The sequence below is a fragment of the Delphinus delphis genome, chromosome 20 (genome assembly GCF_949987515.2).
Source record: "Delphinus delphis chromosome 20, mDelDel1.2, whole genome shotgun sequence".
Taxonomy (NCBI): domain Eukaryota; kingdom Metazoa; phylum Chordata; class Mammalia; order Artiodactyla; family Delphinidae; genus Delphinus; species Delphinus delphis.
The window spans coordinates 46,635,292-46,650,941 of record NC_082702.1 but is presented as its reverse complement, the minus strand read 5'-3'; the positions used below and the strand labels follow the sequence as shown (position 1 = coordinate 46,650,941).

Below are 15,650 nucleotides of genomic sequence, written 5' to 3'. Positions count from 1 at the left end.
TCCAGGTAATCTGTCACCTGCCCAGGTAATCTGTCCGTCCTGGCAGAACCTGCCTTGGGGAAGTGCTTGCCTATAGCAAATGGCTCAGACAGAGGCCGGGTAGGGGGACAGGTGGGAGAGGGGTGCTGGGAATAGCTCAGGTGGGCTTTCCTCTCCTGATCACATGTCATGTTCCCAACTATGAGCCTCTGAACCCCTGTCGCTGCCAGACAGAGGCTCCTTCTCTCCACACTCCGAGGCTCTCTCCTGCCTGCCTCGCCCAGGAGCAGAAGTTGAGGGCTGAATGGTTTAGATGAGAGGGGCCACAGCCACAGCACCTAGAGCCCCAGTTTTCCCACCTGGTCCAGGATGGGGAGGTGCTGAGCCAGCTGCAGGAAGTCCCCCAGAGCCCAGGCTGCTCCCGGTCCCCAAGGGTTAATGTGTGCACCCCTCGAGCCAAGGTTACCCTTTTCTGCCCACGCTGAATAGCTCAGGCACAGCACAGGGCTTGTTGCTGAGACGGCCTGCTCACTGAATCACCCACTGTCTGCCAGGCGCTCCCCTAACAATCACCAACAGTGGCAGGGCCGCCAGGGCTGGGGCCAGAGGGGGAATGGGATGCCAGAGCTTTGGCCCAGGTCCCTTTGCAGGATTCCTCCAGAGATGCCACTCGGTACCAGCTCCGGCCTGATGGGCTGATGGGGGTGATGCTGGGGTGAGGGGGCGGGCGGAGCCTTGACCTATAGGAGGGGACTCTTCTGCGAGGCAGGGAGGGTGATTCGATGGCTTCATCAGAACCACGGGCCTCTGCAGAGAGCTGAAATGTGCTGTCTAATAAAGGTCTAGTGTAGGGGGTTAATGGGGCTGTGACCATGATGCCAGCGATGGTGGCATGAGAGCCGCACACGCCTCCCTCACCTGCAGCTCATCAGGCAAGGCACAGGCCACAGGCAGAAAAAAATAGAGCCACAAAGCAAGGCGAGTGGAAACTCAGCAGGGTCCCAGCACAGCTGCTGGACAAAGGGTGCACTGGAGTAAATGCAGGAGACTCAGGGTGCCAAGGAACAGTGGAAGCTGCATGGAGACACCAGTGCAAGGCTGAAATTCCTAGGTGCGTGTGTGAAAATGCTTTGGAAAGCAGAGGGCTTCTGCACATCCAGGCTGGCCCCCAGCGCAGTTCCCGGAGGCACATTAGAGTGAGTGCAGAGCAGCGTCCTAGGCAAGGATTCAGGCCTCCATGCAATTGTGGTGGGAGCCCCAGCAAAGGTCAAGACCAAAGTCTGTGGCCAGGGAATGCTTCTGTATGTCCAGTCCTTTCCCTGCTGACAAGAGAGCTACACAGCGAGGAAGGGCTCCTGCACTCTGGGGCGGGGGAGCTGGGAAACTCCTTCTCCCCCAACCAGGGACCCTCCAGAGCCCTGCAAGGAGAACTGAGAAAACACAGCACAAGGAGGACTGTGTGGAACTTAGATGTACTTTGACTCATTATATTTAAAAATTATAGTAGCTTCTTGTTATATATGAGGCATATTATATTATTATGATAAGTATTAATATACAGTATATTATTCTTATATATAAGATATATATTTATCACATAATCAGGTGTTATATTCCCTCTGTCTTAGCAACAGCCCTTCACAAGTGATAGGATATTTTACTGTTGAGAAAACACGTAGATGGTACAGAGCCGGGATCTGAACCCCGGTCTGCAAATCCAAAGCCCAGGCTCCCTGCACTTCACCAGAGTGTCCTGAAAGACCCCAGAGGTGTCCAGCCTTCCCTCAAAGTGGGACCTGGCCAACCAGAGCAGCCCAGCCAGGGCTGGATGGCTACTGACAGGGAGTGCTGTCAGCCATGTGTCTCATGCCAGATGTGGACACAGCAGGCCCCACTGATGAGAAATGTCAGACCAGCTCAACGCCTGATTTCAGAAAGATTGGCTGGGTCCTTTGGGGATTGAACCTTAGCTGCGTTGTGTTACTTTCCAGGCAAGGTGTGAAAAATCCTTTCTTAGCTTAGAGACTCATTTGGAACCGTCTATCAGAACGGCCCTGGGCCTGGAATCTGGTCCACAGAGCAGGAAAGTCACCTCTTCTCCTCACCTTCCTGGGCTCTCTCCTTACTCACTAGTTCCCTGTGGTCATTCACACTGGGCACAGTCCTTCAGAAGTGCTTTCTTAAACAGAACCAGAGGCTGCCCCTGTTCTGCCCTTAGAGCAGTACGGGTCAAATCTCATCTTTGTCCAGCCCTCTAGAGAGACTTGGGCTGGCCCACGAATCTCACGAGTGTCTGAGCACCTGCTGTGTTAAGCACAGGAGATACAGAACAAAATGCCCACTCTGCCCATAAAATGCTCACAACCTGGTGGGGACAAGTGGGTAAAACGGCAGCCATAGCTCAACATGAGGAAGGATGATGTGGCCTCAAACCCGGCCCAGGTCGGGGCAAAGGGTGTCTGCAGAGGCTTCTCACAGGAGGAGACACGTGGGGTAAGGAGGGGAGGGAGGGAATTCCAGCGAAGGAAAAGCTATGTGTGGGTGGGGAACGCGGGCATCTCAGGAGCCACAGGTGGTTCGGTTTGGCCCCCGTAGAGGGTGATGGGGCAATGAGGCAGGGATGTGTCTGGCAGGGCTGGGTCTCAAGCGAGCTCGAGTGCCAGGCTAGGGGTTTGGACTTTACCTAAAGAGAACAAGGCACCACAGGAGGGTTTTAACAGCATGTAGGGGCAGAGAGTTGGAGTAGGAAGCTGATGCAGCCACCGGGTGATGAGGTAGTGGGGGCGTCAGGGCAGTGAACTGACCCAAGAGATTCTTTTTTAAATTGAGGTGAGATACATATAACATAAAATGAACCATTCTGAAGAGAACAATTCAGTGGCATTTAGTACGTTCACAATGTTGTGCCACCACCACTTTTGTCTAGTTCCAAAAGGTTTTCATCACCCCAAAACGAAACCCCACCCCCACTGAGCTTCTGCTCCCCATTCCCCCCTCGTCCAGCCCCTGGCAACCACCAGTCTACTTCTGTCTCTCTACATTTGCCTATTCTGGACATGCCATATAAATAGACTCCTACAGTATGTGGTCTTTTGTGTCTGGCTTTTTTTTTTATTTTGCCAGAAGATATTAAGGAGAGGCAGCTGACAGAGCTTGGTGACAGGTTGGACGCAGGAGACAGGAATAAGTTGAGCCTTAGGTAATGTGTGGAAGTCATTAACCCCCGCACTGAGGTGCAGCTTGGGGTGACAGGGTGGGCAGGAAGGAAGAAGAAGATGATTGGCTTCATTTGGAAGCTGCTGACCTTGGAGGCGGGGCTGTGGACAGCTGCATGGAGATGCCCAGTAGCAAGCGGCCGTCCAGGGCTGAGCTGGAGGCATAGATCTGGGGCTTGTCAGCAGGCAGGTGCGGCTGACATCCTAGATCAAACAGAGCGCATATAAGAGGGAAGGGTCAAGGTTTTGACCCTGGGGACAGAGGCAGTTTCCACGATGGAGCCTGACAAAGGGCATCTAGAGAAGAGGAGAAAAGCCAAGTATCCCAGTAGGCAGGGAGTGGAGCTGTGTGTTCAAACCTTGTTGGTTCCAGTTCCTTGGAGGATCTGAAAATTTGTGGACTCAACCCCCAGAAAGATGCACGCAGATGCATCGTTTGGGATACCACGTCAGCAGGTTCACTCTGAAATCCGACCGAGGACTCTGGGTATTCATAAACCTCAGGATGGGAACTTACGGGGTTACAGACTCAAAAATAGAGTGGTCGGGCTTCCCTGGTGGCGCAGTGGTTGAGAGTCCGCCTGCCGATGCAGGCGACACGGGTGCGTGCCCCGGTCCGGGAAGATCCCACATGCCGTGGAGCGGCTGGGCCCGTGAGCCATGGCCGCTGAGCCTGCGCGTCCGGAGCCTGTGCTCCACAACGGGAGAGGCACAACAGTGAGAGGCCCGCGTACAGCAAAAAAAAAAAAAAAGAATGTCTAGCTTTAGAAAACAGTTTGGTAGTTTCCCCAAAAGTTAAACATAGTTGCAGTAGGTGCCAGCAATTCCACTCCTAGGCATATACCCAAGACAACTGGAGACATACGTCCACTCAAAAAATCGCACATGAATGTTCACAGCAGCATTATTCATAATAGCCAAAAAGTAGAAACAACCCAGCTGTCCATCAACTGAGGAGTGGATAAACAAATGTGGTGCATCCGTATTGATAAGGAATATTATTCAGCCTTAAAAAGGAAGGAAGTTCTGATACACGCTATCACGTGGATGAACCTTGAAAATACTGTAAGTGAAAGAAGCCAGTCACAAAAGACCACATACTGGATGAGTCCATGGATACGAAATATACAGAAGAGGCAGATGCAATAGACAGAAAGTAGATTAGGGGATTCCTGGCTCTGGGAAATGGCAGGGGGTGGAGGAAATGAGTAGTGACTGCTAATGGGTAATGGGTTTCTTTCTGGGCTGATAAAAATGTTCTAAAATTGTGATGGTTGTACAACTCTGAGTATACTAAAAACCATTGAATTGTACACTTGAAATGGGTCAATTGTAAGATATGTGAGTTATAGTTCAATAAAGCTGCTCCTTTTTAAAAGAGAGAGCCAGTATAGCCAAAGCAATAGCTTGTGGAGAAAAGAAATAGAGCTAAGAGGGTGAGCACAGACATGAAGAAAACTGTGCCAAGAGCTGAAGTGTCGGTGAAGTCGAAGAATGGATGAAGTAGAGAAAAGAAACGAGAGCCGGAAGGACTGCAGGCTGTCCTCCAAGGGCTGGGCATGGGGAACCTCACACTTCATGATAATTACATCTCTCCAGTCTTCTGGTCTCCGGGCCAATCATCTTCAGGTTTTTCGCATCTTCCTCATATGCTATGATTTGAAGTATTGTTCATGAACCCATCTCTCCTTGGGTTTTCCTGGCCCTCCTGGCCCCCCAGTCCCTGGTGGTTAACATCTTCCACCAATAGCCCCCCAGCTCTGCTGGCTTCATCAGAATCGCCCGTCCCTCTCCTCCATGCCACTGGGGCAAGGTCACTTTTTCCTTGTCCGTTCAGGCTTCTATAACAAAACATCACAGACTGGGTGGCTTGTAAAAACAGAAATGAATTGCTCACGATTCTGGAGGCTGGATGTCCCAGATCAGAGTGTCAGCATGGTCAGGTGAGGGCCCTCTTCTAGGTCAAAGACTCATTGTATCCTCCCACGGCAGAAAGGGGAAGAGTTCTCTCGAGCCTCTTTTATAAGGGAATTAGTCCTATTCACCCGTGACCTAATCACCTCCCATCACCTTGGGGGTTAGGTTTCAACATATGAATTTGAGGGAACACGTTCCGACCATAGCACCAGGTAGAGGTCCAGTGCTGGCCATAGCTGTTCCTCTTACAGTCGCTTTAAGGAAGATCTCAGATGTCTAGCCAAATCTTACTCCAATACCAAAGCCAGACAGAGACACCACAAGAAAGAAAACTACCAACTAATATCACGGACGAATATAGATGCAACAGTCCTCAACGAAACACTAGAAAACTGAATCCTAGAACATATGAAAGGATTATACACCACCGCCAAATAGGATTTATTCCAGAATGCAAGGGTGGTTCAACATCGGAAATCCATACCCCACATCAACAGTCCTCTGAGAGGACTTCTCCTAAGCCCAGCATAGATCGTCACAGCCTCCTTCCCATTTTGATTCAAAGGCCCTAATAGTGGGGCTGGGCCCCATAGCTGCTGGGCAAAGGGCAGCAGCTCCTAAGGTGACAGGGCCTTGAGACAGGACCTCTGGAGCTACCAGGCACTGCTGTGCCCTGGGGCTGTCTGCCCTGACCTTGCCTCTCTCCTGCCCCTCTGCAGAGTACTCGGTAGCCATGCCTGAGTCCACGTTCCCGGGCCTCTTCATGCTGGGGCTGCTCCTCTGGAGCCTCGTAGAGTACCTCATCCACCGCTTCCTGTTCCACATGAAACCCCCTAACGACAGCTATTACCTCATCATGCTGCACTTCATCATGCACGGCCAGCACCACAAGGTGAGCAGGGCAGGCTCTCACCCGGGTCCCACCCACGGGAGCTGCCCGTCTTGGTGGGAGTCAGGTTGAGAGCGAGGGGAAATGTGACTGGGTGTGACTGGGTCCTAACCTGCACCGGGCGTGGACAGAGTGAGCCTGTGTGTCCAACTTGAATCCTCACAACAACTTCATTCCTTCATTTATTCATTCATTCAGTAAATGCTCACTTAAGTGCTCACTAGGTGCCGGGCACCGTTCTAGACACCATTGAACAAAACAGTCCAGAATCACTGCCCTTGTGGAGCTTCATTCTGAAGATGGGGCTACAGTTCTCCCCATTCCACAGACTGGCAGACTGAGGCTTGGGGAAATAAAGGAACTAAGGAATTCACCCAAGGTCACACCTGGATGTTGTCCCCTGTGGAATCCAGAGTCTGTGCTGTCAGCCATCCACCCCACTGGGGCTCCTCAAGGGCAACATGATGGTCCCAGCAGCTGGGATTGGAAGCCAGGTGTGCCCAGAGGAAGTTGTGTCTCCCTGCTGCTTCTCTGTCCCTGCGCCATGCTGTTCTCGGCCTATCCCAGGGTCTCCATCCTCCCCGCTCCCTTCCTTCCTTCTTTGTCCTGGAGCTGGTGTTCTGGCACATGGCCAGCAAGTCCTGCTGCTCCTGGTCAGAGGGGAGGGAGGCCCACATCGGTATATTGCTCTTTCTCTGTCGCCTGATTTCTCTCTCCTCTTTCAGCCCAGAGAGGGTCTCTCCTCAGAATACTCACACAGTCTCTAAAATCTTACCTGTCTGCCAGGCCCTTGGCTTGTGAAGCTCCGGAGCCAAAGACTAGGTTCTTTTGTTGTCTGGTTCACTGTGACAACACCCCCTTGGAACAAAGAAGGCCACCTGGGGTGGGGGACCTGCCTGTTAACACTTCCAGCATCGTCTACCATGTGCGCCTTCATCACCCTCGGGCCGTGTCCAGGTGCCCCGCCTGGTACTTGGGGTGGGGGGCTGGGCCTCCTCCCTAGCACCGAACAAATTCCAGAGCCACAGGGGCCTCTTCAGCATAAAGAGGGACTCTGCTCTGCGAGCACCCTGCCCACATCACACCCACCCCTGTTTTCTTGGCCGGTTTTCCAGGTCCCATCCTGGCTTGGAAATTGGGGGTGGGACAGACTCTCCAGGGCTTCTAGTCTTGGTGGCCCACCCTCCCCAAAGCCACCGAGGGTGCTAAGCCTACACCCTCCCTGGACTGTCTGGGCTGCTCTGCCCCATCCCCCATGGGAGCACCTCTGGGCCGGCATGCTGTGTGTGACCACAGTCAGGCCCTGGGGCCCCGGGCTGCGTCCTGACACATGAGCCCCTCCATCCACAGGCACCCTTCGACGAGTCCCGCCTGGTCTTCCCCCCTGTGCCAGCCTCTCTGGTGATAGCTTTCTTCTACGTGTTCTTACGGCTCATCCTGCCCGAGGCGGTGGGGGGCACTGTGTTTGCAGGTGGCCTCCTGGGCTACGTCATCTACGACATGATCCACTACTACCTGCACTTCGGCTCCCCGCACAAGGGCTCCTACCTGTACAACCTGAAGGCCCACCACGTCAAGCACCACTTTGCACATCAGCAGTCAGGTGAGGACCTGCCGGTGCCTCCCCACTTCCTCGTTTGTTCATTTCTTATTTGACAGCTACCCCTGAGCTTCTAGCCAGGGCCAGGCACGGTTCTGGGGATACACAGTCAGCAAGGCAAGCGTGGAACTCCCATCCTAGTCCCTGGTGCAGGGGGCTGTGCAGAGACAGACAAACAAGGAAACCAGTAAATAGCAAAGACCATTCCAGACAGTGATAAGTGCCACAAAGAAAATAAAGCAAAGTGATGTTAGAGAAACCATGTCAGCAGGAGAGGGGACCCACCCTGTTTAATAATATAGAATATGAGTCACAGATGGGATTTTACATTTTCTAGTAGCCACATTAACAAGTAAAATTAAACCAATGAAGTTAATTTTAATCATATAGTTTATTAAGCCAAATACAACCAAAATATTATCATTTCAACGTGTGATCAATATAAAAATTGTTGGGCATTCCCTGGAGGCCCAGTGGTTAGGACTCAGAGCTTTCAGCCTGAGGACTCAGCCTGCCGTGGGCCCAGGTTTGATCCCTGGTTGGGGAACTGGGATCCCTCAAGCCGTGCGGCGTGGCCAAAAAAAATAAAATTGTTAATGAGAAATGTTACATTCTTTCCTTCTAGTAAGTCTTCGATATCCGGTGTGTATCTTGCACTTACAAGCCTGTCGCCGTTCAAGGGCTAAATGTTCATTGGAAATACTTGATCCATATTTAGAGTTTATAAAATTTACAGTCAAAAAAGTAGATTCACATACATGAGTTGCTCCGAACGTGCCTAAAAGTTCTCCAGTAACTGAATCGAGTATAGCTTTTTACATTGAAATGTAAGTTAATTAAAATTAAATGAAACTGGGAATTTAGTCCCTCCATAGCTCAGGCCACATTTCCAGTGCTCAGAAGTCACATGGGCTAGTGGCTACCCTGCTGGACAGCAGAATGCTAGCTAAAGTGGTCCAGGAAGGTGTCACTGCAGAGACGTCATTAGAGCTGAGACCTGAATTAGGAGAAGCCAGCATCCAATGTCTGGAGAAAGAGCCTCCCAGGAGCAACAGGTGCGAAGCCTTGAAGCAGGAATGAACTTGGCATCTTCAAAGAGAAGGAGGCGGCTGGAGTGTGAGGCAGAGAGAGGAAGAGGCAGGCAGCAGCCAGGCTCTCCCAGGAAGCCAGGCCAGATAAGAAATTTGGGGTTATTCCAACGGTATCCTTGGGAGTCTAGAAACACTGGTACCCTGCTCTTGACTCCTGCCAGTATGGCCCTGAGAGTTGGAAAGGCCATCGGGGACTATGTTGAAATCTTCCCCACGTGCTAGCCCCAGCTAGGCTCCCTTCCAAGCAGATTGACTCCTTCAAGAATGCCTCATCTTCTCCCCATTTGTCTCCCTCTCTAGGATTTGGCATCAGCACTAAATTTTGGGATCACTTTTTCCACACCCTTATTCTGGAAGAACCCCACCCGAAGATACAGTGACAACTCCCAGCCCTGTTGTCCTGCCCTCAGCCCCGCTGTGGCCCCTACCCCAGTCCACCCCCGTCCAGACCCTGCAAAGAAGGTTTGCTTGACCAGGCAGTGCAGGCTTTGTCCGGCCCTTGGGCTTGGTGGAGGGTGCTGGGGAAACCCTGAAGCCCGAGGCTAACCCTGAGACTGCCGTCCTGACCCAGCACAGGAGGGTCACGTCCACTTGGTGGCCCACTGGCCCTCAGGGACTAGCTCTTTCCTGGAGCATCCCAGCCTCTTCACTCACACCCCCGCCCAGTGCCTTAGCCCACAGGACTGCTTCAGGACCCAGCCAGTGGGGACTTTCCTAAGGGGAGTGAAGGCAACTGACCCCTGGGACCAGCTGGTGTCCCACCTGTGTCTTAGCACCCTGGAGCTGCCAGTGTTAACAGTGAAGAGCGGGGTCTGCAGGGCCATGGCCCTCGTCTTCCCCACCTTCTGTCGCCGGGGAGTGTGTGGTGGTTCAGGCTGTTCTCCTGAGGACTGGAGGACACAGAGGTGGATGAAGCACTGTCCGAAGAGGAGAAAGCAGGAAGCCTCCTGGGGCAGCACCTTTGTCCCTTGCCAATGACAAATGCCGGCTGCATCACCAGGTGCCTCGGGCTGTGACACATCCAGCGCCCACACGCCTGGCCCTCACCTGTCCGTGCAGGTGGGCCGAGAGTAGCTGTTGCGGGTCTCAAGCCTGGAGGGAGCCCACGCCCCTTTCTTTAGGAAGCACCAGCTGCTCTAGCCGTCTCTCCGCCTCCAGAATCACAAAGCTTTTCTCCAAGGGAGGCTGAAGAGACCTCTCCGTGGATGGGAGCCCCATCCCGTCCCCAGCCATTCTCGACCTCCACCTGGCATACGTGGGCCCCTGCCCGCCTCACTCAGGACCCTTCCAGCCAGTGCCTCCTTAAGCCGAGAAGAAGCCTTGATGCGGTGCCTTATCTCCCAGCCCCTTCCACCCCAGCGGACGAGGTTCCCCCCCTTTCTTCCTCATAACCAAAACCCTCGCTGCTCATAAGAGGGTCTTATTTATAAACTCTATAAATACCCTTAGTCGGGCCCCAGACCAAGTAGCTGCTCAGATTGCCCTTTCTAATCCTACATGTCGAGCTTATGTAAAAACGTTTTTGTCTTATTTTTGTTCCCTTCTTACCCACAAACCGTTACTACTTGAAACTTTTTAAAAACTCGATGTGTGTAAAGGCTAAAGGGAAGCAGTTTGACCGATCCTGTGATTTGTACTGTTTACTGCGGGGTTATTTAAAGATTTTGGAATAAATATACAAACTACCGTTGTGAAATAAAGGTGTAAATAAATTGTATATTTTGAAAAATAAACACATTGGAAAAGAAACCAAAAAAGATGAGGTGTTACTTGCTGATGGCGACTCACCAGACTTGGTCGAGGCCAGGGAGGCGCAGAAGGGTTTGGGGGGTGTGGCTGGTTGAGCAGGAAGGAGTATTTATTCGATCGCTGACCAGGTTGTGTAGACTTGCTGGGGTATAGTGATGATAAAAATCAGACCAACCCCTATCTTTTTATTCGATTTTATTACTGTTTGGTTTTTTTTTTTGGCCACTGCCTCGGGGCTTGCGGGATCTTAGTTCCCCGACCAGGGATCAAACCCACGCCATTCACAGTGAAATCGCGAGGCCCTAACCACTGGACCACCAGGGAATTCCCTCGTTAACTGTTTTTAAATTCTCTGCAGACAGCATCTCTCCCTCACTGCTTATACCTGGAGGTGGGCATAAGGGGGCGTCACTCCCACGAACTGCCTTGGTACACAACAGAGGAGGTGTTTCTTTTGGAATTCATCAGACCACAGCTAAGACTCTAGTTGACTTTTCTAAGGCTCCAGCAACAAATGCCCAATGTAGGAACTAGAACTTCAGGCCAGCTCAGTCTGGGTGAAACAGTTTCCCAGGATATCGTCCCAAGCCACCACATCAGAACCACCTATGGAACCTATCAAACCACAGATCCAAGTCCTCAACACTCAGAGTCTCATTCAGTAGGTGCGGCAGAGGTGGGCTCTGCATTCGCCTGCACAAGGATGCAGAGGCAAAAATGAAAGTGGAGGCAAGCTGATGTTGGCGAGACTGTGGCCACATGGAGAGGCCCCTGCTCCTGCTGCCTCTCCCTGCTCGAGAGAGCGGCTCCCAGCCTAAAGGTTAGGGTGACCTGTCTGAGCCAATCCTCCCTCAAGCTCCTGGAATCAGGCCATCGAAGCAGCAGAAATCCAACCTCCATTCCCTAGATGCTGTTGGGAATCCAACCATGGAGCATCACTCCCCAGGGGAAGGAAGAAAGAAAAAGCAGGAGTAAAGGAAGAGATCAACTAGTTGTAAATATGTGAGTCCACCGGAGACAGGCCTAAGATGAGCAAGTTTGAGCAAAACATTAATTGGAAAAAAAAATTCTTTGAAAAGATTAAAACAGGGCTTCCCTGGTGGCGCAGTGGTTGAGAGTCCGCCTGACGATGCAGGGGACACGGGTTCGTGCCCCGGTCCGGGAAGATCCCACATGCCGCGGAGCGGCTGGGCCCGTGAGCCATGGCCGCTGAGCCTGCGCGTCTGGAGCCTGTGCTCCACAACGGGAGAGGCCACAACAGTGAGAGACCCGCCTACCGCAAAAAAAAAAAAAACAAAAAAAAAACAGAGCTAGTAAGAAGTGTCAAAATCTATGTGAGTTTGTAGCATGGTAATGAGAAGATTTAGGGGGAAAAAAGAAACAAAAAACAAGCCAATCTATTAATGAAAAGGTCCACTCAGTGAATATTGGACAGACTCCCCCAGAGCTTCCTACTGTGCTGGCTAGAACTTTCCAGGGGGTTAGGAATTTCCACAAGGCCTTGGAAGGGAGAGAATGAGCCCCATCCTACAGAAGAGAACCATATAGAAAGTGCCCTTAACCTCAAGCCAGTTGGCACTCACAGTGCAGTCCCTTCTGGAGTCAGAGAATTTTATCTTCAAGTGCAAGAGACCCAAGGAGGAGTCAAAGATTAGATGCTAAAGCCAGCAAGGAACATTATCAAGATGCCAGCGCATCTAGCATGATGGGAAAGCCTGAAGCTTGGAGCACGTGATTATTTCTGTAGTGGGAGAAGACAGAAAAATCATCAAGCAAGTTTAATGTTTACGTGGGCGAAGGGCCATTTAAATTCTGATCAGTGTAAAGTAAATACGCAGGTTGACTGACTCTCAATGACCCTAGCAACTTACCTGATTCTCTAGCAACAACCCAGCTGCCCTGGCAGTGGACAGGGCCATAGCCGTTATCTTTATTTCTGGCATCGCTCTACCTCCAGACATGCTGTCTTTGGGCGTTTCTCAGCTGACCTGAAGAACCACCCTCTTAACTTGACTCTGTTCCACTCCTGCATTGGCTCTAGCCTCCCATCTCTGTCTTTGAACTTTGTACTGTTTCTAATTGTGCTCAGCGCAAAGCCTAACTTGTAACAGGCCCCAATAAGTGTTAGTCTTATCTCTGTCAGATCTCTGGCAGGTTACATTGTTTGGATTTGGTTTTCCACCGGTTCCCTGGCCTCTGCTGCCCTCTGGTGACAGCATGCGGCTCTGCCCCCTTATGACTGGAAATCAGATGTCTGTGATTGTAAAATTCCATCACTTTTCCACCTTACCTGTTCTCCTAACTTACTGTTTTGTCTCATCTACTGTTTTTGAGAGGAAGATGGAACTATACATGTGAACTTTCCAGTTCTAACTTTCTATAAAGATATGATGGTTGCAAAACAAGATGGAGATTTCTTTACAATGAGGTAATAACGGCACAATGAAGAACTGTTACCTATTAAGGTTGCTACAGGGTGAATGTGAAATTTGGAAAATGCCAAGAGTCTCATCTGCACTCCATCCCAGACACCTTATTAGCTTATAGTGGGGGAGGTGGAAGAAGGAGTGATAAGAAAAAGAAGAAAAAATATCATTTTGGCAAAAGCATAAAGGTAGGGGGCTGTCTTCATTTAGGTTCCCTAAAAAGCAAACCTTAAAACAAGAACATTCATGCATGTAGTTTATTTGGGAGGCAATTGCAGAAATAAAGAGTGAGAAATTGGGAAAGATTAGACAGTGGGGGAGCCAAATAAGAATGAGTATGTGAAGTTCTCATACGGATTCCACAGGGGCATCTTGAGAAGCAGACAGAATACCTGCCAGAATTGTCCACCTAAAGGACAAGAGGCTGGAACATTTACCCACAGCTCCCTCTCCTATTGGTTGAGCATTGGTGTCAACACCCTTCTCACTGATGTGCTGTCCCAGCATGCAACGCAACCAGATTCCTTGGCTTTGACAAAGGTCCTGGAACAAAAGCAGAAAGACAGATGTGTGCAATTGAAGTGGGATGCAGTCAGTACAAGCTGAGTGTGAGCTTGCTAGGAATTATCCACCAGAACTGTGGCTGAGTTCCCACAGAACCTTCCACCACAACTGAGGTTAAGACCAGAGGTGGACTGAAGGGATATGACAAGGATCCCAGACATGTCTGCTACAGACCCCAAAAGGCTAGATCCGCAGTGGAAGAGCAAACCAGAAGTAAAACCACCTTCCCAGGGCACTGCAAGTAAAATTACCTGCATGGAGTGGAGAAAAAGCTCTTTTGAGAATATAGAACCCCAAGCATAGCCCTCATGGTGGTCTGAAGCGTGGATTCACATAAACTGTGTGGTTTGAAACACCTCAAGTCAAAATTTTAGTGTAAAATATCCCTGACAGGTGGAGCCACAAGGCTCTCAGGAGAAGCACTTATAAATTTTGGTGGAAAAATATGTAGCTTCAATCCGGGCCTCAAAAAATTCCCACAGGGCTTCCCTGGTGGCGCAGTGGTTGAGAGTCTGCCTGCCGATGCAAGGTACATGGGTTCGTGCCCCGGTCCGGGAAGATCCCACATGCCGCGGAGCAGCTGGGCCCGTGAGCCATGGCCGCTGAGCCTGCGCGTCCAGAGCCTGTGCTCCGCAACGGGAGAGGCCACAACAGTGAGAGACCTGCGACCGCAAAAAAAAAAAAAAAAAAAAAAAAATTCCCACAGATAAAATTCCAAGGACTATAAGCTCACAATAAAAACAAAACAAAACACACAGGGAAAGAAGGCACCATGAGTAAACGCTGATAGAAACAACATGCAACAAATATACCAACAAAGACATCAGACATAGGAATTATGAGATAGGCTAGATACTTGCCATTTACTCTCCAGATTCACTCTCCCCTTCTTTCCCATCCCTCTCAGTACCCTGTGAGGCTGATCTGTGTGAACTGCATCAGTGTGTTCTTTTGCATATTGACTGCCAGTTCTGCAAATACAGGCACTGGCAAGAGACCGGCGGTCCAGGTGTTTATACCTGGAACTCTTTAATTTACTTCAGCAGTGGTTTGTAGTTTTCAGTGTACAAGTCTTTTCACCTACTTGGTTATATTTATTCCCAAATATTTTATTCTTTTGGCTGCTATAGTAATTGGAATTGTTTTCATAATTTCCTTTATTGTATTTTTCATTGTTGGTGTATAGACACACAACTGATTTTTGTGTTAATCTTATATCCTGCAACTCTGCTGAATTCCTTCATTAGCTCTAGTAAAATTTTTATTTTACATACAAGATTATTACATACAAGATTATGTCATCAGTGGACAGAGACATTTTTACTTCTCGTTATCCAGTTTGAATGCCTTAAGTTTTTTTTCTTGACTAATTGTTCTGTCTAGAACTTCCAGTACAATGTTGAACAGCACTGATGAACATGAGCATCCTTCTCTTATTCCTGATCTTAGGGAGAAAGCATTCAGTCTTTCACCATTAGATATGATGTTAGCTGTGGGTTTTTCATAAATGTCCTTTATCAAGGGGAAGTTCCCTTCTGTTCCTGGTTTGCTGAGTGTTTCATCATGAAATGGTGTTGAATTTTGTCAAAATTTGTTCCTGCTTCAATTGAGATGATCATGTGGGGTTTTTTCCTTTGTTTTATTAATATGGTGTATTATATTGATTTCATATGTTGAACCACACTTTCATTCCTAGAATAAATCTCATTTGGTCATACAAAGGCGTACAATCCACTACTGTGTTTTAGGATTCAGTTTTCTAGTATTTAGTTGTGGATTTTTTCATCTATATTCATCAATGGTATTGGTTTGTAGTTTTCTTTCTTGTGGTATCAGGGTAATGCTGGCCTCATAAAATGGGTTAGGAAGTGTTCTCTCCATTTATCTTTTTGAAACAGTTTGAGAAGGATTAGTGTTAATTCATTTTCAAATGTTTTGTAGAATTCACCAGTGAAATCATCTGGCCCGACCTTTTATTTTGGAGGGAGGGCTTTGATTACTGATTCAGTCTCTTTACTTGTTATAAGTCTGTTCAAATTTTTCTATTTCTTCTTGAATCACTTAGATTATTTGTGTGCGTCTCATCTAGGTTATCTAATTGGTTGGTGTACAATTGTTCATATATTCTCTTACAGTCCTTTTATTTCTTTTTTATTATTATGGAAAGAACACTTAACATGAGGTCTACACTCTTGACAATTTTTAAAGTGTACAATATAT

General features: G+C 49.5%; 1 protein-coding gene across 1 annotated transcript in view; it reads left to right on the top strand.

Annotated features, from left to right (window-relative positions):
• The window catches only part of FA2H (fatty acid 2-hydroxylase), a 51,301-nt gene extending 40,870 nt beyond the window's left edge, over positions 1 to 10,431 (top strand). The window contains exons 5-7 of the mRNA XM_060000854.1: positions 5,831 to 6,003; positions 7,351 to 7,603; positions 8,992 to 10,431. Coding sequence (XP_059856837.1) covers positions 5,831 to 6,003; positions 7,351 to 7,603; positions 8,992 to 9,071 — 506 coding nt within the window. The 3' untranslated portion in view covers positions 9,072 to 10,431. The remainder of the gene's footprint in view (positions 1 to 5,830; positions 6,004 to 7,350; positions 7,604 to 8,991) is intronic.
• The last annotated feature ends 5,219 nt before the right edge of the window (positions 10,432 to 15,650 follow it).